Source organism: Gopherus evgoodei, chromosome 9 (assembly GCF_007399415.2).
Source record: "Gopherus evgoodei ecotype Sinaloan lineage chromosome 9, rGopEvg1_v1.p, whole genome shotgun sequence".
In the NCBI taxonomy this organism is placed as follows: Eukaryota; Metazoa; Chordata; order Testudines; family Testudinidae; genus Gopherus; species Gopherus evgoodei.
This window is the reverse complement of record NC_044330.1, coordinates 79,536,357-79,562,217: the sequence shown is the minus strand read 5'-3', so window position 1 is coordinate 79,562,217 and position 25,861 is coordinate 79,536,357. Positions and strand designations below refer to the sequence as shown.

The 25,861-nt window shown below is 44.0% G+C and overlaps 1 protein-coding gene across 3 annotated transcripts in view; it reads left to right on the top strand.

Annotated features, from left to right (window-relative positions):
• APOOL (apolipoprotein O like) overlaps positions 1-22,311 on the top strand; it is a 46,650-nt gene extending 24,339 nt beyond the window's left edge. For 2 of the 3 annotated variants that reach the window (XM_030575301.1, XM_030575300.1), the window contains 6 exons: positions 2,441-2,495; positions 5,391-5,489; positions 7,925-8,016; positions 9,391-9,507; positions 18,229-18,424; positions 21,550-22,311. In XM_030575301.1, coding sequence (XP_030431161.1) covers positions 2,441-2,495; positions 5,391-5,489; positions 7,925-8,016; positions 9,391-9,507; positions 18,229-18,424; positions 21,550-21,647 — 657 coding nt within the window. In that variant the 3' untranslated portion in view covers positions 21,648-22,311. The remainder of the gene's footprint in view (positions 1-2,440; positions 2,496-5,390; positions 5,490-7,924; positions 8,017-9,390; positions 9,508-18,228; positions 18,425-21,549) is intronic. The other variant, XM_030575302.1, reaches the window with a different exon arrangement.
• The last annotated feature ends 3,550 nt before the right edge of the window (positions 22,312-25,861 follow it).

The following is a 25,861-nucleotide window of genomic DNA, read 5'->3' as shown; positions in this document are numbered from 1 at the left end:
TCAGGGGAACTGCTTGTGTATCCCCCTTTGTGGATTGCCCCGTCAAGTCTCCAGCTGTTACCTTTCTCTAGGCAGGGACCCTTGTCCCACTCCTTTGTGACTGTGAAGTTTTAAGCTGCACAGCTCCCTGCCTTACACTGCAATATCCCCAGCACGCCAGTCAGCCTAAAGGCCAGCACTTGTGTGTTGTTTTCTCTCTCAAGGCTATGAACAGGGTATTACCAGCCGTCACAAGCTATCACACAGCTCCTTCTAAGCAATCACATTTATTCTTAAGGTAAAAGCATAATAAAAGCAATAAATAGATTTAAGCGCACACTAAACATACCAGTCATCACCTATCAGCATTATGGGGCCCGCATAGGCCAAAGTCTTTCTAACCTTACCACAAGGATTAGGGCCCATACAGGAAAATAAGTCCTGTCAATTTGCTGGATCAGAAAGTCCTGGGTCTGTTTAAACACTGCCTTTTTATTCCCAAACCTCTTTCTTTCTCTGTGGGTCTCTGGAAAATCCAGTTTTAACCAGTATGTGGAAGCCTCCCAATGGGTGGTACCTCTTTGGAGATGTTTATAAACTGAGTGATTCACCTTTACCACCACTACCTCATACACTGTTCTTAGTTAAGAACATAACAGCCATACTGGGTCAGACCAAAGGTCTATCTAGCCTGGTATCCTGTCTTCCAACAGCGGCCAATGCCTGTTGCCCCAGAGGGAATGAACAGAACAGTTAATCACCAATTGATCCATCACCCATTCCCAAATTCTGGCAAACAGAGGCTAGGGACACCATCCCTGCCCATCCTGGCTAATAGCCGTTGATGGACTATACTTCATGAATGTATCTAGTTATTTTTTAAACCCTGTTATAGTCTTGGCCTTCACAATATCCTCTGGCACGGAGTTCCACAAGTTGACTTCCTTTTGTTTGTTTGTTTTAAACCTACTGCATATTCATTTTATTTGGTGGCCCCTAGTTCTTGTATTATGAGGAGTAAATAACACTTCCTTATTTACTTTCTCCACACCAATCACGATTTTATAGACCTCTATCATATCGCCCTTAGTCATCTCTTTTCCAAGCTGAAGAGTCACAGTCTCATTAATCTCTCCTTATACAGCAGCTGTTCCATACCCCTAATCATTTTTGTTACCCTTTTCTGAACCTTTTCCAAGTCCAATATCTTTTTTGAGATGGGCTGAACACTTCTGCATGCAGTATTCAACATGTGGGTGTATCATGGATTTATATAGAGGCAATATGATATTTTCTGTCTTATTATCTATCCCTTTCTTAATGATTCCCAACATTCCGTTTGCTTGTTTGACTGCCTCTGCACATGGAGTCATGTTTTCAGAACACTATCCACGATGACTCCAAGATCTCTTTCTTGAATGGTAACAGCTACTTTAGACCCCATCATTTTATATGTATAGTTGGGATTATGTTTTTAAATGTGCATTACTTTGCATTTATCAACATTGAATTTCATCTGCCATTTTGTTGCCCGATTACCCAGTTTTGAGAGATCCTTTTGTTGCTCTTCGTGGTCTGCCTGGGACTTAATTATCGTGAGTAGTTTTGTATCGTCTGCAAATTTTGCCACCTCACTGTTTACCCCTTTTTCCAGTTCATTTATGAATATGGCCAGTACAGACCCCTAGGGACACCACTATTTACCTCTCTCCGTTTTGAAAACTGACCATTTATCCCTACCCTTTGTTTTCTAACTTTTAACCAGTTATGATAGAATATCAGGGTTGGAAGGAACCCTTCAGGAGGTCATCTAATCAAATCCCCTGCTCAAAACAGGACCAATCCCCAGACAGAGTTTTGCCCCCAATCCCTAAATGGCCCCCCTTAAGGATTGAACTCACAACCCTAGGTTTAGCAGGCCAATGCTCAAACCACTGAGCTATCCCTCCCCAATCCATGAGAAACCCTCCCCTCTTGTCTTATGTCTGCTTACTTTGCTTAAGAGCCTTTGGTGAGGACCTTGTCAAAGGCTTTCTGAAAATCTAAATACACTATATTCTCCTTGTCCACATGCTTGGATGTGCTCTGTTCCTGGTAGAGCTGTAACAGCCTTTCCCCTCTGGAGCCATATACAGTCCCTGGCCCACAATGATGTATAAACCATTCATATGCTTAATACAATGTGGTCCTCAAAGATATCCACATGGTTGCAATATCTGTCACACCATCCATATATAATTTAAACATACATTGTATGTACAGGGAGCAAAGTAGAAATGTATCTCTGCATTTTTCATTCTAAAAGCTTTTTGACTGATCTGTTTCTTTTACTTGTTATGTAATTACTCGATCCACTTTGGCCAGAGTGGAAAAGTATGTAGTGTATTAGTGTTGTATCCATGGCATTGAAGACTTAAACTCAAAAACAGAGTTCACTTTATCTAAATTTTCTTTTGTGTAGGATGCCTATGTCTTTGTTAAAAATGGGATAATGGATTCAATACAGTTTGGAAAAGGTAAGTGAGTCATATAGTCAAAATTTAAAACTAGTCTCTTCTTGCTCATTGTTTGGCTATGAAAGTTACAAAGCTGGTTTATACTGGAGAACAGCAAATTCTATCAAAAATATTGATATTGTATTAGAGAAAACACAAGAATCAATAAATCAGAAGGGGTATAAATGCCTTCCCTAGAAGCTGGCTTCATGCTATTTACCGTAGTCTCTTGTTTGAAAACAAAAAGGAAGCTCCTAATCTCTTTTTGTAATTATGACTCAACCAATTTAGCTAATGTTTGTAATTCCTTTGTTTTTAATATTAGATGACATTTTGAGGCCAAATGCCACCCAAGCCCTCAGCAGGTTCAGAAGCTTCTAAATATTAGAGAACTGTCATGATTCTGCTGCAGGGTTGGATAAAAGGGGAATGGAGCAAGAAGCTCTACATCCCGAGTGTCTCTGCGTTCCCAGTGCGCTACATGCTGTAGAGTTTTTCTCCTTTGTGCTTTCTCTTAGCAGCACAGAGCATGATTTGGGGAGTGGCATCACATGCTTAAACCTCCATATAGGTGGTGCATAAGTAATCCTACTCCTATTACAATCCATAGCTGTGGTAACAGCAGTAGGGTTGCCAACTTTCTAATCACACAAAACTGAACACCCTTGCCCCGCCCCTTCCCTGAAGTCCGGCCCCCCACTCACTACATTCTCTCTCCCTCAATGGCTCGCTCTCCCCCACCCTCACTCATTTTCACTGGGCTGGGGCAGAGAGTTGGGGCGCGAGAGAGAGTGAAGGCTCTAACTGAGGGTGCAGACTCTGGGGTAGGCCCAGACAGAGCTATAACAATGAATTTTTGCTCCCGAGGCAAGAGCCGGCTCCAGGCTCTTTGGCGGCAATTCTGCGGCTGGTCCCTGAGTCCCTTTCATAGGGAAGGACCTGACGCCAAATTGCCATTGGCGCTTCATTCATTCTTCAGCGGCAAATCGGTGATGGGTCCCCGAGTCCTTCTCTGAGAGAAGGACTCACCACCGAATTGCCGCTGAAGAATAAATAAAGTAGCGGTGGCAATTCGGCAGCAGGTCCTTCCCTCCAAGAGGGACTCAGGGACCCGCTGCCAAATTGCTACCAAAGAAACGGCGACGGTAGAGCTGCCGCCAAAGTGTCGACAATCACGGTAGACCTGCGCCCCTCCGCTTTGCGTGCCCGAGGCAAGTGCCTCACTCACCTCGCCTTTGTTACAGCTCTGCGCCCAGAAATGAGGGGTTCACGGTGTGGGAGGGGGCTCCAGGCTGGGGCAGCGAGTTGGGGTGTGGGACAGGATGAGGGCTCTGGCTGGCGGTGCAGGCTCTAGATTGGGGCTGGGGATAAGGGGTCTGAGGTGCAGGAGGGGCCTCCAGGCTAGGGGGGGTCCTGAGGGATTCGCAATAGGGGAGAAGGCTGGGGTTTGGGGTGTTGGAGGGGGTATGGGCTCTGGGCTGGGGCCAGGGATGAGGGGTTTGGGGTGTAGGAGGGGGCTCCAGGTTTGGGGAGGCTCAGGGCTGGGACAAGGAGCTGGGGTTCGGGGTGAAGTGCGGGCTTACCTCAGGTGGCTCCCGGTCAGCGGCGCAGTGGGGCTAAGGCAGACTCCCTGCCTGTTCTGGCTCCGGGCTGTGCCCCGGAAGCAGCCAGCAGATCCAGCTCCTAGGCGGAGGGAGAAGGGGGCGGCAGGAGGCTCCACGCACTGCTCTCGCCTGCGGACACCTCCCCTCCAGCTCCCATTGGCACTGGCTCCCAGCCAATGGAAGTGCGGAGCCAGTGCTTAGGGCCAGGGCACCACACGGAGCCCCATGGCCCGGCCACCTAGGAGCCGGACCTGCTGGCCGCTTGTGGGGTGCAGCATGGTGCCAGGACAGTGCGGACTAGTCTTCTTAGTCCTACAGCACTGCCAACCAAACTTTTAATGGCCCGGTCGGCGGTGCTGACCGGAGCTACCTGGGTCCCTTTTTGAGCGGGTGTTCCGATCGAAAACCGGACACTTGGCAACCCTAAGCAGTAGGGAGGAGGCTACACAGCTGCTGTACACAGAACTGCTGTATAGGTGAGAAGAATTCCTTTCCCTTTCTTCCTTATTTTAGTTCTCATTTACACATCACAGTTTGTCCTAATTTTGCCATTGAAGATAAAAATACTCTTTGTATTAAAGATGCCTTTCTGAAATTAACAGTGGAAAATAAGTTTCATTAAAAAGAAACAAATGATGGTCCAGTGGTTAGGGCACTAGCCTAGGATTTAGATGAGTACAGTTCAGTTCCCTGCTCTACTGCAAGCATTCTGTGTGACCTTGGGCAAGTTTCTCTGTGCTTCAGTTCTATAAAAACAGGGATAATGAAACTTCCCTATGTCACAGGGGCATTGCAAGAATAAATACATTAAAGATTGTGAAAGACTTTGAGATCTACTGATGAAAAGCACTATATACTAGTAGTAGTAAAAAATCAAGAAACATCAGCATAGTGGCATCTCCTTTCATCAATTTTTAAATACATTTTTGACATGCATTGAAAACTGAAAACCCTGTCAATTGCATTAGGAACAAGTGCTAACATTTTATTAAATAGAAAAAGCTATCTAAAGAGCATCATTGTGAACTTTGCAAAATGTATATTTTACGAATGACACATCAGGATCCTGATACTGCAGTGCTAACTCCCATGTGTCAGCCTGCAAAATAAGTCAATAAGTGGCGCTTGACATGGATGCAGGTATCCGCAGTAGTGGATCCAGTTGTAAGACAGGGCCTACCTCAGCATTCAACTCTTGATAGACATGACTTTACTGCTCTCTCTTAAAATGGGAGAGAAAAAAAAAGAGAGAGAAAATTGACTAATCTTCAGTTATTATACCATAGTTGTTTTGATTTTTTTTTATATATAGATACATATGTTTATCTGAAGAATCCGCCTCCAGACTTTCTTCCAAAAGTTACCGTACTTACAATTTCAGGTCTAGCTGGCTTAGTTCTTGCAAGAAAAGGTATGTTTGTTTGTTTGTTTTCAAATACTGTCAGATTGGTAATTGTATGACACGTCTTTAATTTAGCATACTTTATTTTATGCTTTCTGCAATTTTTGACTTAAGTTTTGGTAAAAACTTTTTGAACACTTGTGAACAGTTACATAGTTTTAAAAACAAACAAACCAAGATTTCAGATTATTATAGTATGTAAAGGCGATACCAGCAGACTTTTTTTTCTTTTACAGCTTTGTTTAATTTACTCATTTAAAACAACAATTTTATATGTAATTCTGTAATTTTAAGAATTATTTTATTAGAATTATAGGACCCCATTGTGCCATCAGAAATGCCTTAATTTTCTTTGGTAATATATTATTTGATTGATTTTAAATCAGCTCACAGTGTAAATGATCATATTCACAGTTTCTACAGTAAGAGGAAAGGTATGCAAATCTAGAGCCACATGAAAAAGATTCTGTCAATTCTGCCAGCAAGGGGATAGGGTTTGAGGAGGAACTTATCCAAATTACTCCTATACAATACTCTGCATCACAGAATACCTTCCCCGCGCCTTAAAAGGATCAGTATAAGTTGTAGGTGTCTTCCTGGAGGAAGGAACACCTCAAACCTCTCAATGAACCTCCTGGCCAATCGAGGAGTATTTCTAGTGAACACTGAAGAGTCTCTCTCTCTGTGCTCCTGGACCAAAGTGATGGTAGTTGTGACATGGAATGTTGAAATGGAGCTGTGTAAGACAGTGGGGAATTGGGTGCACTGACACAGGAACAGAGATGTGCTTGAGAGAAGAGATGTATTCAAAAATCATTGGATTTAATTTTCATAAAATGATGAAATATATATTCAAAATCACCAGACTTAATTTTTGTAAAATTATGATATAATATTGTAGGCTTTATATTTTATTATATTACTATAGAATTTACAAATCTTTCCTTCTGAAATTTTCATAAGAATAAATGTCAGGGAAAATAAAGATTTAAATTATGGAAGTTTACAGCAATGTGATTTTTAGGTAAAGCCACCAACAAATTAAAAGAGAATACTGGGCATAATTGGAACATCACATTTGCAAATGATCTTCATTTCCTTGGATTTTTAAATAGCCCCAAATCTAAATCTTTCCCCACAGTTTGGATTATACATTAGTAGTATAGTTAAAAGGAGGGATTTAAATGCATTAAGAACTGCAGAATGAATTGGGGAAAGGACAGCCTAGATCTAAGGGAGGGATTCCAGAAAGGAATCAGATATGCAGAGGTTAAAAGCAAAAACTGGTGAACCAAAGTACTTGGCAATGGAAGATGAACTTGAAAAAATGGGCATTTTTGAAACATGATAGAATGACAATCGATAGGTAATTAAAAATGAGCCACTATGATTGTTTGAAGGGTCAAAAGAAAAAGTGCTGGAACAATTTGATAAATTTGACCCTGATCCACGTGAAACAGCTGGCAGGATCAAGTCCTTAAAAGGCAACAAAAACTCCAGGACTGGATAGTGTAGATCCAAGGGTGAATTGAAATTGTTAAGGTGCTAGCAAAAATACGCAGCCTCACTAATGTAATGTACTATACACTGAAGAGTAGCAAGTACTTACTTTTACAACAGCTGTTGAAGTGTGTAACTGACAAATGACTTTTACTTCAATACCAGGTAAAATACTTGAAACAATATTTACATAGAGTTATATGACATCTACCAGTAGGTGAATATAATACAGACAAAACAGCACAGTTTATTCAAGAAAATGTCCTTCTGTTGTCTGCTAGATTTTAAGTGTGTCAACAAAATAGTGGGTAAAAGAGAACTACTAGATACAATTTATTTGGGCTTTCAAAAACCCGTTGCCAAAGAAACTTAAAGTAAACTTAAATAGTCCTGATAGGAAAGAACTGTCATGGATTAGAAACTGGCTTAGAGACTGTAAACAAAGAGTAGGAATAAGTGATCAGTGTTAACAATAGATTGCATCAGAGATATGTAATAGGACAAATGTTTAATACATTCATTAGTGATCTGGAAAAAGTGGGTAAAATTAACATATACCACAAAATTATATAGGATAGTTAGGAGCACAGAAGGCTGTGAGTATTCATAAAAGCCTGAGAGAGCCTGGCGGTTGGGTAGCATGATGGCAGAGGAAACTTGTTAATAAATGCAAGATAATACACATTGGAATTTGAACAAGTTATATAGAAGATTTAATAATATTTCATAATTAAAGATATATCCTCATTTTTTTAATTCAGTAAATTTTACTGAAACATCAGTTGATCCATTGGAATACAGACCCTAACTCTACGCCAGTCATACCTGCTATAGATTTGATCTAGATAGTTGCCAAGAGTCGGAGGTTAAAATTATGTAGCTATCCTATACTATGTTTCATTTGTATCTGGTACCTGTTTAAATTATTTGTGTGGTTTACATAGGTTCTAGAATTAAGAAAATTGCGTACCCGCTGGGACTTACCACATTAGCTGTATCCGTTTGTTACCCAGCTCAGGCAGTAGTACTTGCTAAGGTAAGTTTTTTTTGTTTTGTTCTTTCATAGGGTGAAAATATCAAAATTTTTAATATTGCATCACAGTTGTTAATTACGTGTCCATCAGAAACGAATAAAATGGCTGAATTTACTTGGCCAATACAGTGCTATTTTCTGTATTTAATTCTTACTTGGAGAAAGGAGAGTTTCATTTTTAGATACAATACAATTAAATTTTTAATTAACAGAAAATTGCATTTTTTAACAGCTACTCATTTCCATGCATTAAAATAATACTGTACAAGAAACTGCCGAATGGATACACAGGTGGCAGTTCTGAAGCTCTTTTTTTTAATGTACATCCAGTGATGGATCCATGTAAAACAGAGAATTCCCCCTCATTATTTTCTTGTGACTGTCATCTTGAAGTTTACTTGTTGGCTAGCTACTTAAAATATTGATTTTATGGGCTTAACTATGCTGCCCCGCAGTTTAGCTACAAGGGTGTGAATAGCAGTGTGCACCAAAGTGCTGCACTGTAATTCCCCTGTGTGGATGCTGTAGGTGTGAACTAAAATAGTCCTAGTTTACATAAATGTAGTGCTCTTTAGACAAGACTATGTTAGTACAAATGAAGAATCTTTCAGTTTGCGCACGTAGTGACCATATGGGGGAGTTTCAGCACAGCACTTTGGTGTATACTGCTATTTACACTCTTATAGTCCGAATGGCAGGGCAGTGTATACATAACCATAGTACCAGAACTTTGTGCATAGTTCTCTGTGAATGAGGAAGTAAGCTGCAGCCACGGAGGATTCTATCAACAGAGCCACTCCACAGATGTTGCTGCAATCTCACAAAGTTTGAATAATTACAGGCTGAGTAAGAATTTACAAATTCAGACCTTTGTGAAGCAAAACAGCAATGTTTGTTAATTTCAGTCAGGTCCTTTTATTTCTTGGTTGTATCTTTCCTCACCATGGGATTTGTTTTACCCGGGCATACATTTTGCTATGATTGTCTTTGCATGAATGAAAAGAATCTAGCTAAAATTAGTCATGTTTTTGTTTCAAGTTTGTAACATACGTACGATATGTCTAACTTTTCTTGCTGTTTCAACCTCCAGTGCATTCATTTATTCAAATCACTATTCCCTGGTTAAGTTTTAAATCCATTTTGTGTAAATGGATGCACTGCAACCGATTTACAATACCAGTTTAAACATGATTTATAATATAAGATTGAGAGTGTGGGGAGGTGCATCAAATTTGTGAAATGCAGATTTCCTGTCTTCCAGTATTGGAGCTACACAGTTTATTAAAGGAGAATATTTGCTTTACTTGAAATGTTCTGTGAACCCTACCATTTTTAAAACTTCTTGTTAAAATAATACATTTTAACTAATTAAATTAGATAACAGGGAAAAAAGTATATGCTGCAAGCCATCAAACCTATGAAGCAATAGGATCACTATGGACAAAAAAATCCTCTATGAAAGAAGTGCTACTCACACAGAAAGAAGATACCAAGGTAGGTTTTTCCAAAGAATGATCAGTTAGTTATTCAGTTCAATACCTTGGATTGATTTCTGAAATGCAAATTTAAGCAAAAAGATACAGGTGTGTTTGTTGATACTATTTAATATCACAATGAAGTGTGTTATGAGGCACAAAGGTCCTCATTGCTGTTGTTGTTGTTGTTTATTATTTGTATTATTGTAGCACCTAGGAGTCCCAGTCCTGGACCAGTTTTCCATTGAGCTAGGTGCTGTGCAAACACAGAACAAAAAGACAGTCCCTGCCTCAAAGAGCTTACAGTAGAAGTGTTTTTTTTTAATTGTTTGAATAGTGTTTGTGACAAATCCCAGATTGATAGACCTTGAAATCTGTTTACTTATACAACGTATTCAGCATGCATAACAGCTAGGTGAGCTTCCCTTCACTGCCTTTTTAATAGGCCTCATTGATCTGGAGATGCAACCATAAGAAGATAGTTCATTTTCCTTATTCAGGCCATGGACCTGCAAACACTTAGACATGCTTATCTTTTCTATGTATGAGTGGCCTCACTGATTTCAGTAGGACTACTCATGGTAACATAGTTAAGAACACATGTAATTGGTTGCAGGATAAGTCCTTGGCGCCTCTGTTGATATCGCTAATGTATGAAAAATGTGATGCTTTTTAGCATGTGAATGCCTATCCAGTGTCAGCTGGCCAGAACATATCTATTTTATTGTGATTTAAAAGTGTAAATAGGACATTTCATTTTAGTGAATAAAAAATGCAGATTTTCCATTGGTTCTGATGATTCCAGGTATTTGTGAATTTGACTTACTCTAGTTTGGAAACATGAATGTTCTGAATGCCAGTTTACAGTTTATGAGAATGTGGCTGAATATCTGAATAATAATAATTAATAAATAATTAGATCTGAGCAAATATTGGAATTTCTAGCCTGAGGGAAATGCTGATATTTCAACATTTAAAAAAAAAAAAAAGAAAAAATCCCAAATTTGGATGAAAAGTTGAAAGCAATATTTTTCACAAATGGAAAGTTCAAAACAAATTTTTGATTTCAGAAATGGTGAAATATTTCATTTAAGCATTTTTGATAGAAACAAAACATTTTGAATCGGTTCAACGGGAAACTGCATTTCCCTGTGAGAACACAGACACAAGAAACTTATAGATTTGGACATCTCATGCTCCATTTACTGCAGTGCACCCAGCTCACTGGCCAGACTACATTTCCGCTGATGCACCACACGGCTCAGTCAGAGGAGGAGACCACACTGCATCATGGGAGATGTAGTCTGGCTCACAAGTGTCAGAGGGGTAGCCGTGTTAGTCTATATCCACAAAAACAAACCCACTTCTTCTGGTTAGAGAGCCAGGCCAGTAGGAGAAAGTGAGGGCACAAAATGCCCAAACTACAACTTGCATGAGGCATCGAAGCACTATATATGGAAATACAATGTTTAATCGACTAGAAATTAAATATTTTGGTTTACTCCAGCAAACAAATATTTTGATATAGCTATTAAAACACTGATATAATTTTGACATTTTTGTTAATCCTCAGTTTTATTTCCATTGACAACCATGAACAGAATTCTGACTGAAGCGTATTTTCTTTCAGTTGAATCATGAGAAACTGTTAGGGAAATAAGAACTGTCATGGTAAGAAGAATTATAAACTGTCAGTTTTGCTAAATAAAGTCTGTTGTTTCCTAGGCTTTATCTACACTACTGCAGTAAGTCGACCTATGCTATGCAACTCCAGCTACGTGAATAACGTAGCTGAAGTCGACTTATCTTAGGTTGAGTTACCACGAGGTCTACACCGCGGGGGGGTCGATGGGAGAAAATCTCCTGTTTACTTACTTTACTCTTCTTATCTAGGGTAGAGTACTGGGGTCGACTGGAGAGCAATCTACAGTCGATTTGGCGGGTCTTTACTAGACCCGCTAAATCGACCGCTGGTGGATCAATCTCAGAGCGTCGATCCCTGCCATAGCGTAGACCTGCCCCTAAACTGAACAGTTGCTCATCACTAATCAAGAATGATCTGCAGGAGGTTTGTTAGTTATCTTGATCTAAGTGGTTAGTGATAATTCAAACTCCGAGTCTCTTAATAACTTTGGTAAGGCTGGCATTCTCCTGTAAATCCACCTATTGCTTTGGCCTTGTTCTGTGCTTCAGTTTCTCCATCTGTAAAAGGGGATAATGACTTGTCCCCTTCTTTGTAAAATCTTTTGAGTATCTTGGATGAAAAGCAGTATATCAAAAGTTCTTCTTCGAGTGATTGCTCATATTCATTCCAGTTAGGTGTGCGCGTGCTACGTGCATGTTCGTCGGAAGATTTTTACCCTAGCAACACTTGGTGGGTCAGCTGGGCGCCTCCTGGAGTGGCGCCGCCATGGTGCCGGATATATACTCCTGCCGACCCAACCGCCCCTCAGTTCCTTCTTACCGCCTGTGTTGGTCGTTGGAACAGTGGAGCGCGGCTTAGCTAATCTCCACCACCCTAGCTTCTCGTAGTTCTTTCATCATCATTGCGTATATAGTTCAATTTTCTATATTTCTACTTAGTTTTATTAGTTCTTTAATGTAGTTATTGTATATAGTTAAGAGGGGTTGGGGATTAGCCCTTTCCCCTCACCCAGTGCCGGGGTCCATGCCTGGTTCACCGGGTTTCAAACCCTGCTCGGCTTGTTGCAAGCCGATGCCGACAGGAGATCCTCACGACTCCTGCCTTAAGTGCCTCGGGGAATCCCACCTCGCAGGCTAGTGCCTCATCTGCAAGGCCTTCAAGCTGCGGATGAAAAAGGAGCAGGACTTTCGTCTCAAACAGCTCCTGATGGAGGCAGCCCTTACTCCTCCGCCCTCGGCACCGAGCGCCGGACAGTCCACACCGGGGAGAAGTGCATCTTCAGCACCGGAGCACACTGGCACCGCGAAGGCCCCTCGGCACCAACCGTTGCCGGCCCAGAAACCTGCCCGGCACCGCGCTCTCTCCCCGCGGGTCAAGAGGCACAAGACTCCTGCGATGTCCGTGCCTACGTCGCAGTCAGAGCACCCGCCTAAGTTGGACCGCCCGGCACCGACAACTGCTACGGCACCGACAACTTCAGTGCCGTTGATTCCGGCCTCACAAGAGCCATCGATTCCGATGCTTGACGGCTCTCCGGCACATGCCGTAGTTGAGCTTATTGTTCTCTCCACGCCGGAGATATTCTCTACAGGAAGGGAACTGATTGCCCTGACAGACCCTGCGCTGCCTCAAACCCCGGCATCGCCGGTCTGGGTTATCCAATCAGTAGGCAAGCCTGCTCTGCTGAGACCAACCTTGCTCGGCACCGCTGAAAGGCACCCGACACGATCAAGGTCCCGCCGGCGTCCTTGGTCCCATCACTGATCTCTGTCCCGATGCCGCTCGCAGTCCCGGTAGTGCTCTCCATCTCGGTACCGGTCATACTCGCAGCACCGTTCAAGATCACGCTCACCGACCTGATACTCTCAGCACCGATCTAGCTCCCGGCACCGTTCATGGCACCGCACCTCCGGCACAGCACCACTCCGGTCGCAGGTCCCGGTCTCATTCCCGGTACCAGTATGATGCCCGGTACCATTCTCCGGTGCTGCGTGGAGACGGATACCAGACGCAGAGACTCTTTCCAAGTGTTTTCAGCTCCTCTGTGGCCGTCTCGCCATACATCAGTATCATCACATGCGGACAGTGCCTCCTACGCACATGACTGTGATTCGGATACTCACAGCTGAGTCTTCCAAGAGACCCATGGCCCAGACCAGGGACCTCATCAGTGGTCCTTCTGGACACCTTGGGCATATCACCAAGCCCAAGGTGGACCCGCAGTGACATCGCGCTCCGTTCCATCGGAACACCGGGTGCCAGAGGCCACTGTCAGCCGCCCCACTCCTGCGGGTACAGAGGAACCTTCCATCCATGCACCGGACCCTCAGGTCCCACCGGTCCCTGACGTCCCCCATGATCAGGAGACCACACAGGACCCACTCGTCCCGGGCCTTTCGTCTTCCTCTTCCCTGGATGAAGCGGTAGCAGGGACATCCTCATCGGGCCCGCCTCCAGTTGACCTCAGGGCACACCAGGACCTCCTGAGGCGTGTCACCCTGAATATAAACCTCCAGGTAGAGGAGGTTCCAGAGATTGAGGGCCCCGTGGTAGATATACTGTCGGCGGATGCACCAATTCGCGTGGCCTTACCATTCTTTCAATCGATTCAAGCTAAGGCAGATACCATCTGGCAATCCCCAGCATCTATTCCGTCCATGACCAGAGGTGTGGAACGGAAGTACATGGTGCCCTCTAAGGGATACAAGTACTTATACGTGCACTCTCCTCCCTGCTCACTGGTTGTACAGTCCATAAATGAACGGGAGTGCCATGGCCAGCAAGCCCCTGCCCCAAAATCTAAGGAGGCTGGGCGCATGGATTTGTTGGGCCGTGGGAGGCCTCCAACTCAGGGTGACGAACCAGCAAGCCCTACTTAGCAGGTATAATTACAATACCTGGGAGGCGGTAGGGAAATTCACAGAGTTGGTCCCACAAGACTCTCGCCAAGAATTTAAGGCACTATTGGAGGGAGGAAAGAAGGTGGCAAGAACTTCTCTCCAGGCCTCGCTGGACACTGCCGATTCGGCAGCCAGAACTGTGGCCTCTGGAATCGCCATGAGGCGTATATCATGGCGTCAGGTGTCAGGCCTGACACCTGAACTTCAGCACACTATCTAAGACTTGCCATTCGATAGCCAGGGTCTTTTCTCTGAGAAGACAGACCCTAGGCTACAGAGTCTGAAAGATAATCGGGTGATTATGCATTCACTCGGGATGCATACACCACAGACTCAATGAAGATCTTTCCGCACCCAACCTCAATGCCCTTACCCCCCGCCTAGACCAAGACAGGACTTTGTCAGGAGGTGAGGTTGAGGCAACTGCAGACGACAGTCTGGGCCTCAAAGGGGTCAGAATAACGGTCCCTCCAAGTCAACGACGGGATCCAAACCAAACTTTTGAAGGTGCGCCCGAGGGCGGTGTACCAGTAGTCTCCCAGGATCCTTTTCAGTTTTACAACCGCCTTTCCCCTTTCCTCCCTGTGTGGACCCAATTAACCTCAGATTGTTGGGTCCTACGCACGGTAGAATTCAGATACCACCTCCAGTTTATTTCACTCCCTCCCTCCCAACCCCCCTCCTTGTCCTCTTCAGGGACCCCTCTCATGAGCAATTCCTCTTGCAAGACGTACGGACGCTCCTTGCCATGGGAGATATAGAGGAGGTACCAAAGGACCTAAGGGGCAAGGGGTTCTATTCCCGCTATTTCCTAATCCCCAAGATGAAAGGAGGCCTCAGGCCTATCCTAGACCTGCGAGGACTGAACAAGTTCATGAAAAAGTTGAAGTTCCGCATGGTGTCCCTGGGGACAATCATCCCATCTTTGGATCCTGGAGACTGGTATGCCGCCCTCGACCTGAAGGACGCATATTTCCACATTGCCATTTACCCTCTGCACAGATGGTACCTCCTGTTTGTGGTCAACCATCAGCATTTTCAGTTTACGGTCCTTCCGTTTGGCCTCTCTACAGCCCCTCGGGTATTCACGAAGTGCATGGCTGTAGTCGCTGCCTCCCTCCGTCGTTGTCGAATACATGTCTTCCCGTACCTCAACGATTGGCTCATTCGGGGGACCTCTGAGGCCCAAGTCACCTGTCATGTGGGCATCGTCAAGGACCTCTTCATGCAACTAGGCCTGATGATCAACCTAGAGAAATCTACTCTAGTGCTCACGCAAAGAATAGAGTTCATTGGGGCCATCCTGGACTCCAGTCTTGCAAGGGCCAGTTTACCATGACCCCGATTTCAGGCAATAGTATCAATTATACAAAGCCTTCAAAACTTCCCGACAACTTCGGCTCGCACTTGTCTCAGCCTCCTCGGTCACATGGCTGCCTGCACGTTCGTGACCAAGCATGCCAGACTACATCCGCGTCCCCTTCAAACTTGGCTCACCTCGGTTTACCGCCCAGGCAAGGACGCCATAGACCTAGTAGTCACCATTCCCCCGAGCATCCTAGGCTCCCTCGACTGGTGGCTGACGCCCTCCCTGGTGTGTGCAGGACTACCGTTCCATCCGCCACAGCCCTCCGTGTCCCTGATGATGGATGTGTCATCTCTCGGCTGGGGTGCTCACCTCGGACATCTTTGCACTCAAGGTCTTTGGTCGTCTCAGGAGCTGGCATTATGCATAAATGTCCGAGAACTAAGAGCAGTCCGCCTGGCGTGCCAGGCGTTCCAGCAACACCTACAGGGCCGTTGTGTCTGAGTGTTTGTTTACAGACAACACAACGGCCATGTACTACATAAACAAGCAGGGAGGGACACGATCCTCCCCCCTTTGTCGGGAGGCGATCCAACTATGGGACTTTTGCATAACCCACTCAATAGACCTGGTAGCGTCCTTTCTCCCAGGAGTTCGGAACACTGGCAGATCAACTCAGCAGATCCTTCCTGTCTCACAAGTGGTCGATTCGTCCGAACATTATACATTCTGTCTTCCGGAAGTGGGGATTTCCCCACATAGACCTCTTTGCTTCCCGCGAGAACAGGAAATGCCAGAGGTACTGCTCCTTCCAAGGTCTCTCCCGGGGTTCGATCTCGGATGCCTTCCTGATTCCGTGGAAGAGCCATCTACTTTACGCCTTTCCACCATTCCCGTTGGTTCACAAGGTCCTACTAAAGCTCCGCAGGGACAGAGCTCACCTGATCATGATCACTCTAGCGTGGCCCGGGCAACACTGGTACACCATGTTGCTCGACCTGTTGATAGCCAACCCAATCACCTTTCCTCGTCATCCAGACCTCATAACTCAGAACCACGGCAGGCTTCACCACCCAGACCTGCAGTCCCTTCACCTCACGGCATGGCTCCTGCGTGGTTAACCCAGTCAGAGTTATGTTGCTCTGCCCCAGTGCAGCAAGTACTCCTTGGTAGCAGAAAACATTCCACTCGGTCTACATACCTGGCCAAATGGAAGTGTTTCTCCTGCTGCTGCGAAACACAAAATGTTAATCCCATCGAGGTCTTGATCCCCACCATCCTGGACTACCTCTGGTCTCTCAAACAGCAGGGCCTAGCGGTATCATCGAGGGTGCACTTGGCGGCCATTTCTACCTTCCACCCAGGTGAAAGTGGCCGCTCCGTGTTTTCACACCCTATGGTTTCCAGGTTCCTTAAGGGCTTGGAACACCTATACCCCCAAGTACACTGCCCTGCCCCTACCTGGGACCTCAACCTAGTCTTAACCAGACTTATGTCTCCACCATTCGAGCCGTTGGAAACTTTCTCACTGCTATACCTGTCCTGGAAGACAGTTTTCCTTGTAGCCATTACATCGGTCAGACGAGTCTTCGAGCTTCGGGCGCTCACGGTGGACCCACCGTATACAATCTTTCAAAAGGACAAGGTGCAGTTGCGACCACACCCAGCATTCCTCCCTAAAGTGGTATCGGCCTTTCATACCAATCAGGACATCTTCCTTCCGGTCTTCTTCCCGAAGCCGCACTCATCATGACGGGAACAACAATTGCACTCCCTAGATGTCCGTAGGGCACTCGCATTTTATATCGAACGGACGAAGCCCTTTTGTAAGTTGCCCCAACTCTTTACTGCAGTGGCAGACCGAATGAAGGGCCTACCTGTCTCCTCCCAAAGGATCTCCTCTTGGGTGATGGCACGCATCCGCACTTGCTATGACTTGGCTCATGTTCCCTCGGGCCATCTCACCACACATTCTACCAGGGCTCAGGCTTCATCTGCTGCCTTCGTGGCTCACGTACCAATCCAGGAAATATGTCGCGCAGCTACCTGGTCCTCAGTCCACACCTTTGCTTCGCATTATGCTCTGTTTCAACTGTCTAGAGATGATGCAGCATTTGGCTCGGTGGTTTTGCATTCTGCCACATCTCACTCCGACCCCACCGCCTAGGGTAAGTCTTTGGAATCACCTAACTGGAATGGATATGAGCAGTCACTCGAAGAAGAAGACGGTTACTCACCTTTATAACTGTTGTTCTTCGAGATGTGTTGCTCGTATCCATTCCAAACCCGCCCCCCTTCCCTACTGTCAGAGTAGCCGGCAAGAAGGAACTGAGGGGTGGTTAGGTTGGCAGGGGTATATATCCGGTGTCACTCCAGGGGGCGCCCAGCTGACCCACCGAGTGTTGTTAGGGTAAAATTCCAATGAACATGCACGCGGCGCGCACACACCTAACTGGAATGGATATGAGCAACACATCTTGAAGAACAACAGTTACAAAGGTGAGTAACCGTCTTTTAGTAGTAGTATTCATTAACCATTAAACAAGCTTCCAGACGTCAAACTGAAGTTCCTTGTATCTTGATAGTGTTCAGAAATGCATCTTCTGTCCCCTTATTGTGGTGCCTATTTTATGCAAACAACCTCAACATCATCAGGGAATATTGTCAATTATTTGAATCTAACATGAAGTGAATTGAGGCATACAGTAAACTAATTTCTTTTGGCATATTTCTGTGTATTCGGTATGAAAGTTTGTACACACAGAATGCATATCTGGAAATAATTTATTAAAACGTGACAGCTCTTTTGTAATTTCCTTTATCAACAATATAATAAACATACACCTAAATATTGTTCTGTTTTGTTTGGTTGGTTCATTTGCAATTTAGCCTAGTTCACATGTGCAACAAGTTCCAGAACCAGCTGTGGGAGAGGATAAAAGTGCAGAGATTAAAAAAACAACCCTTGAATCTGAGGTTAAGTCAAAACCACTTGCTGTAACAGATTCTCCTGTAATGAAGATTCAGAGTTCAAAAGATCCAGTGCCTTTGCCCGCAGAAATAAAAGTGCCAAATGTCATTTCAGGTACGAAACTCAAATTAGCATCAACTGCAGTGAATTGTGAATTATTTAATGTTATTTTCATTATTCTTTTTTTAAAAAGCAACTCTAGCAGGCCTGTCAAATTTAGCTTTCTGATGTGGTAAACTCCATAAAATTTAGTATGCTATATCAAGAGCCCAAAGAGGTGATAGGTCCTACAATGTGGACCACACCTCAATAAAAAATATGTATTGTAGACCACTTCCCATTCTTAATCACGTGGACCCTTCTTTCTGTCAGTTGCACATCTTCTTCTCTATGGAAATTTCAGCATTTGCTTTTGTAAAAAGATAATATTGCTTGAAGCTAACATCTGTTTCCTCATGTCAGCTTACTTGTGAAGGCAACTAGTGTGGCTTCTTCTTGTTTCCAGTGGCTTTTGCAGGCATCCTGGCTCTCTTGTAGTGAAATATCTAGGTATCTGTAAAAATAGCTGGAAACAAAGAGAGGTCCAGCACCAGGTGATCAGCCATCTGTCTAGGGGCCACAGGTTTGAGAGCTACTACCCTAGGGCATTGACGAAGCACACACAATGTATATGTGAAGCATTGTATTTGATTTTCACTAGTTCTTTACTATGTTGCTTTTCATGCATCTTAAGTGATCAATAAGTGATCCATTGCATGGCATGCTGATAGTGAAAAATCCTTGAATGTGCTCATAATTAACAACTCAATCCATATAGTGACATTTAAGTGAAATTAATATGTCCTTCTGTCAGTAACAATCATTTCCGTAGTAATCAAGAAAAGTGGTATTGGCCTTATCTAGTGAAACAGAGCTTCCCCTACCACTGATAATGTGAATTTTAATTTGAAAATATTAAGTTCTTCCAATATCCTCCTATCACCTTTTATACATGCTCATCTGTCTTTATGTAACCAAACATAACTTGTTAGGAACTTGCTATTAAAATGTATTGTTGTTTGTTTTTATCCTCATTACATTCCCAGGGATACCCATGATATTGAGGCACCTTGCTGTCACCTGTCCTCAGTGTGAGGAATCCTGGTCTGTGACTCCTGTGGTTCAGCCTCTAGCACCACAAGCACTGCCTTCCAGGCCTCTGCAGGCCTCGCTCTTTCTTTACAGGTTAATGATGGGCATGCTCCAATCTCTGAGTCCTCCAAGCATCTCCGTGAAGTACCCATTCCCTGGCCCAGTGGATACTTACAGAATTCACTGATCCTCTGCTCACAAAGGAACAGTACACCCAGCTTACGAGTTATACCCTATCAGAGCTCCGCTTAACACATAGCACTTAGATATGTTTATGGTAAAAACAAGATGGTAAAAATAAAGAGCAAAGATTCAAGTGACAGCAAGTAGAAATATTGGAGAAAAATAGTTACATATAAAACAAAATCCTAACACGCAGTCTAGAGCCTAGATTTAATTAACAAAACCAAAAAAAGAATCTTGTCAAATCAAGTTTAGCTTACCCCAAAGTCTTTCCAGCATTTTTCAGCCAGACTTGATTGTGATCCTTTTCTTATGAACCAAATACACTGTCAGTCTAGGTGAAGCATAACAGGGTGTACCTCTGCACCCCAGACATGTCCCATGATCCATTGTCTTCACTTGTAAACATGGTAGCCCCTGCTGCTTATTTTTTCCTGTCTAGAATCTCCCCTGGAGACTTTTCATCTCTTGATCAGACTAAATCGGCTTTCATTGTGAAGTATACAATACTCACACCTATAAAGTCGGACAGGTAGATAAGCATCTCTGCCTGAAAGAAACTTATTTAACACCTTCTGGTGACCAGCTCCAACTCACAGACCATAATTTTGTGTGTATATATACATAACTCCTTACATGTTATCTGTACATACGTTCCACAGTGATTACAGTGGTCAATGTGACACAAGCTTTCAGTAGAGACTTTACATGACTCCCTTTGATGAACTACTATGTAGAGATTGGAACCAGAAGATCCCTGTAATCCTGTGCACCCCGTGCCCTCTTCTGAGTTGGCACCAGGAGGTCCCTGGGTGACATGTCCCGCTATACGATCTTTAACATATGAATCCTTTTTTTTATCCCGGGTTGCTCCTTTATTTTTCCTTTTTCAGTTTGTGGAATTATTGGGTCTCTTTATACATAACTTTCTCAGTTCCCTCAGCTCCCACTTTTTCTTTCATATTAAACATATATACTTATACAAGTTGAAAGGTAAAATAAAGATTTTCCTGTTTGTCACCACATTTCCAGGTGGAAGCCATTCCGTGTCCCCAGTGGAGCCAATAGATTTCTATCTTTTTGGTTCAGATGGGCTGGATGGGGTTCACATTTCATAAACTCTACACATGGTTTGGGAGAGTCACTTTGTACAAGGCATTTCCTTTGCCTCTCTTCTCTGCACTGTGTGTGTTGCCTCCACATTTTAATAAACTTACAAAATCACCAATAAAGTCAAATTGTGTGAATTTATTTGCACTGATTTAGGCCTAGGTAATCCGTCTGTGATCTAGCTCATAGTATGGTGCAGTGAGTTGTTCAGTTTGCCCCCTGGACCAGCTGTGAGGGAGATAGTGACTCAGTCACTATCTGCTTCTCAGTCTCCCTATTGCTCTCAAAAAGTACTAAACTGATCCTTTTACAGCATACTCTGCAGTGTGCTCCTGGGGGGAGAGTCAAGGTTCTGTCTGCTTCTCAATTTGTCTCATTCATTACTTCCCACCTGAAGAAGGGAGGGATGTAGCAGCTCTGCAGAGCCTGCTGCCCCAGGAAGCAGCAGTATGGTGTAAAGGAGAGCCTTACACACTACCCCCTTTTCCCTTGTGCCAGTGCTCTGGGCATGCCATCATCAGGCTTTTAATAGATTACTTTGTAATTGTGAAAACAATTTAGTGATGAGTTTGTCAGATATTGGAGATCTTTCAAATGTTTTTCTTACTTCCTGTGATTTTTCGTTGCACGGCAACAACTTGCCTGCATTATTCACACCAATGTAATTTACAATTAATTTATAACTGTAGAGTACTTTATTATAATGCTTGAATGTTCACACTATCAGTATGTATAACGTCTGAATAAGCATTTTTTTTTAAAAAAAGTTTTTATGCCTTTATTATAATTTTATTTCATTTTAATATCTTTAACAGATGTAGCGAAGACAGCAAAATTTAAGCTTGACCCCAGGCTTATGGACCATGGTCAGTCTAGCCCAGAGGATGTGGATATGTACAGTACTAGAAGCTAAGGCACCAATTTACAAATATTGGGAAGTACTAACAATAGCAAAGAAAAATGGAAGGATTATGCAATGTATCATTGTACCTAATGTGGTATAATTTAATCAGGTATTTTCTTAAATCCCAATATGTACAGTCAATCTACTTTGTCCTTGTTGTTTACTGTGTACTGTTTCTTACTACCTATAAGCAATTAAATATTTTAATTTCTTGGAACAATAATTACCTGTTTGACACTGAAAATTATATTTCTCTCAATATGTGCTTGCAATGGGGTATATCAGGGTTGTCAATGTCAAGTTGTTAATAAACATAAATCACCTTTATAAGGGACGGGTTTGAAAGTGTAAATGTATTTCTGTCTTTCAGTTCCTCAGTAGTTCAAAGGCAGTAAAAGAGTAATCTAGTCATCTTTTTATTGTTGTCCCCCTTCTCACTCACTTCCAGCTCTGGAATGCTATGGACAAATGATAGCATTTGGCATCTATGTTGGCTCAAATATCTTAGTAGTCTGAGCATTCATAATACAAAAGAAACCAGCTGTCATTGTTGTACTCTCTCAAATTCAGTTGCTTTAAGATTTATGTAAGCTAACTCCTTCTTTTGTAAAAATCACTGCTGTTAACCTCTTCCACTGAGGTAACTAGAATAGAAAATAAATTTTGTTCTGCATGTGTGTAGCATTCCTGATTTTAAAGTAACATTTAAAATGAAAAGGAAAAATTGAGGCTAGACTTCAAAGCATCTCTTGTAGACCACACATTAGTTTTCAGTCAACCTTTAATAACATAGACTGATGTTTATTTAGTTGCTTTTCAGCTCCATCAACTCTAGCCCATGATACTGATACTGTTTGTGCTAATGTGGAATATATTAGCAAATTATGGCAGGAAAGTTGGGCATTTTAGTGACACAGAGGTTAAAACAGGCAGTTATACTATTGGATGAAAGTGCTCTCACAGCTTAACTTAAAAAAAGAATAAAAAGTTGTGGTTAGTAAGAATAAAACCAAGGTCCACAGTCTGTTTTGAAGCATGCACACCCAGAGCCCATTGACTTCAGTGGGATTTCTGTGAATGTAAGAATGAGCAAATATTTAGAGTGAATTTTTCATTCTAGTAAAATTTTGACATGATAAAGTGCTTTGAGACAAAATGGAAATCCTTTTTAAGGACTGTTTGTTTGACTTATGAAGAATAGCATGTTCTGGCACTATCGAGCTATTGCTGTCATTTATGGAGCAGAACATATACACAATTCTTTGCCTCTTGAAGTAGTTATTAGTAGTTATGCCTACATCACATGTGTCAACAGTTTAGTATCAACATACAGTTAAAAAAAATGTGAAAAGTAGTTTGTGCCTATGGCTAGCAGCCTCTTTTTAAAAAAACAACATGGCTGTTTCAGTAAAGAAAACAAAAAAACAAAAATACCTAAAATACTTAGTTCCTGTTAAGTGGCTAAGGTCTCAGTCCTGCAAACTGTTTTGTGTGCATAATTTACACACCATGAGTATTCCCATTGAATCCAACATGAAAGTGTAGTGATTTCAATATCTGGCTAGGCAAGGATCAGATGAATTTATTCGGACTACTCAAAGTCATAAAGTTATTCATGTGTCTTTGCATGCTTGCGCTTTAGGAGTCTACAACAGTGGGACAATACAAGATATATATTATTTCTTGTTCTTCTGAAATTGAATCTCACCTAACTGAGGGAAATAATAGATTAGAAGAGGAAATGCAGTTCAATTTTCTGTGTGAAACTTAGAGGTAAATTTTTAAAGAGATAGTGATTTAGCCACAAGATATCCATTAGTGTCACTGGAAGTCATATGCTTATGTCCCCAGATACCATGTAATACACACACAAAAGACACTGAAAGTTTAGCATGAATCAAGTCAATGGCTTGAGGAGAGACACTGCATTTAGATCAGGGGTCGGCAACCTTTCACAAGTGGTGTGCCGAATCTTCATTTATTCACTCTAATTTAAGGTTTTGCGTGCCGATAATACATTTTAATGATTTTTAGACGGTCTCTCTCTATAAGTCTCTATATTATATAACTAAACTAGTGTTGTATTATAAAATAAACAAGGTTTTCGAAATGTTTAAGAAGCTTCATTTAAAATTTAAATTAAAATGTTGATCTTATGCTGCCGGCCTGCTCAGCCCACTGCTGGTCTGGGGTTCTGTTCACCTAGGCTGGCAGTTGACTGAGCGGGGCCTGTGGCCGGGACCCTGGCTGGCAAGGGTCCAGCAGCCAGAACCCCAGACCGGCAGCGGGCTGTGTGGGGCTGGCGGCCAGGACCCCAGACCGGCAGTGGACTGAGCGGCTCAACCCACTGCCACTCAGGGATTCCATCCTCCAGCTCCTGCCTGCCAGGATCCCGGCTGCCGGACCCGCTCAGCCTGCTGCCAGTCTAGGGTCCCAGCTCTGCCCACATACAATGGGTATCTACCTTCTCCCTGGTTCTGGCCCATTCTCTTCCCCTCTCTCTGCACTGAGCTGAGGGTGGGAGTTCACTGAGCACAGGGCTGGGGGTGAAGGGTCTGGCCAGGAGCTAGAATGAGGGAGGGGGCTCAGGGTTGGGGCAGGAGGTTTGGGTTTGGGGCACTTACCTGGGCAGCTCCCATATGATATGAGGGATGTAGGTGGGCATGTGGGGGGGTTCAGGAGCTCCCATTTGGTGCTCAGAGTGAGGGTGAGGATGTGGGGGGTGCATGGGGTGGGGGGGGCTGGGGATGTGAGGGGGGTGCAGGTGTCAGGGCACCTATCTAAGCCTCCCTGGTCTTTGTCCCCTGACTGTCCCAACCCTTATCCACCCCCCCACACCCCAGACAGACCCCTGGGACTCCTGTGCCCCATCCAACCACTCCCCGCCCCCTGACAAGACCCCCAGAACTCCTGACCCATACAACCCTCCCCTTGCTCCCTGCCTGCCACAACCCCTCTCCATACCCCTGCCTACTGACAGCCCCCCTCACCCCGAACTTTCGACTCATCCAACCCCCCCAGGTCCTTGTCCCCTGACCACTCCCTCCAGAGACCCCCACACACCCTAACTGTCCCCCCAGTACCCTCCTTGCTTCCCGTCCTCTGACTGCCCTGACCCCTATTCACCCCTTTCCCCTTAACAGACCCTGGAACTCCCATGCCCCATCCACCCTCCCGCTTCCTGATTGTCCCCTCCAGAGACCCTCGCCCCTAGCCACCACCACCCTCAGGATCCCACCCCCTATCCAACCCACCCTGCTCCCTGTCCCCTGACTGCCCCCAGCCCCGGACCCCTTATCTTGAGGCTCCAAGCAGAGCCAGATACACTGCCCCGCGGGAGCACACAGCCCCACCCCTCAGAGCGCTGCACGTGTGGCAGCAGGGCTCCGGGTGAGTGTGGATCGTCCTTCCCTCCCCGCAGAGCCAAACACCGTCCCGCGGGAGCGCACAGCCCCTAGAGCTCTGCGTGAGTGGCGGCAGGGCTCCAGGGGAGGGGAGAAGGTAGGGGAAGGGCCAGCGGCTTGCTGTGCTAGGCCCAGTGCTCCAGCCCAGGACCGCAGACCCTGCGGCTTGCTGCACCGGGCAGGATTTTTAATGGCACAGGGGAGTCCCAGCAGGCAGCTGCGTGCCATTACAAATTTGGCTCACGTGCCATTGGTTGCCGACCCATGATTTAGATTCTACAAAGTTAACCATCATTCACTTCTTAATCCTTTTGGTTATGAAAAAGTGGGAAGGTAACACAAAGGATTACAGATTGCCTTTCCTCTGCAAATCTTATTTTAAAATGAATTAAGAATATTTTAAAAGAAATTGGGAATCCTAAACTGAAGTTCCGTAATATAGTGTTGGAGACCAAGATGCAGAGTACTAATGTGCACTTACTGAAGTTTCTGAATTTGATTCTATCTGTCTGTCTTGCCAAGACAGACACTGAACTTATTACAATTCCATGATTCATTCAGAAACCGTACAATAATGCTTACAGAAGTGTTTTAGAAGGAGAACCTTGAAGTCTGTGTGTTTTCAGGGAAAAAGCTGTATGTTTATAAAACTTTATTAAAACCTGAATATGGTAAATCTTCCGGTTCCAGCAGTTTTCTTAACTTTTGTCATCTGCAGTGACCAAATTAGTCTTGTCTTTCCTAATAAACTCAGTGCATTATCCAATTGTAAAAGAATTATCTAAGTGTTTTGTAGAATTAGATAAAAGGGAAAAAGCA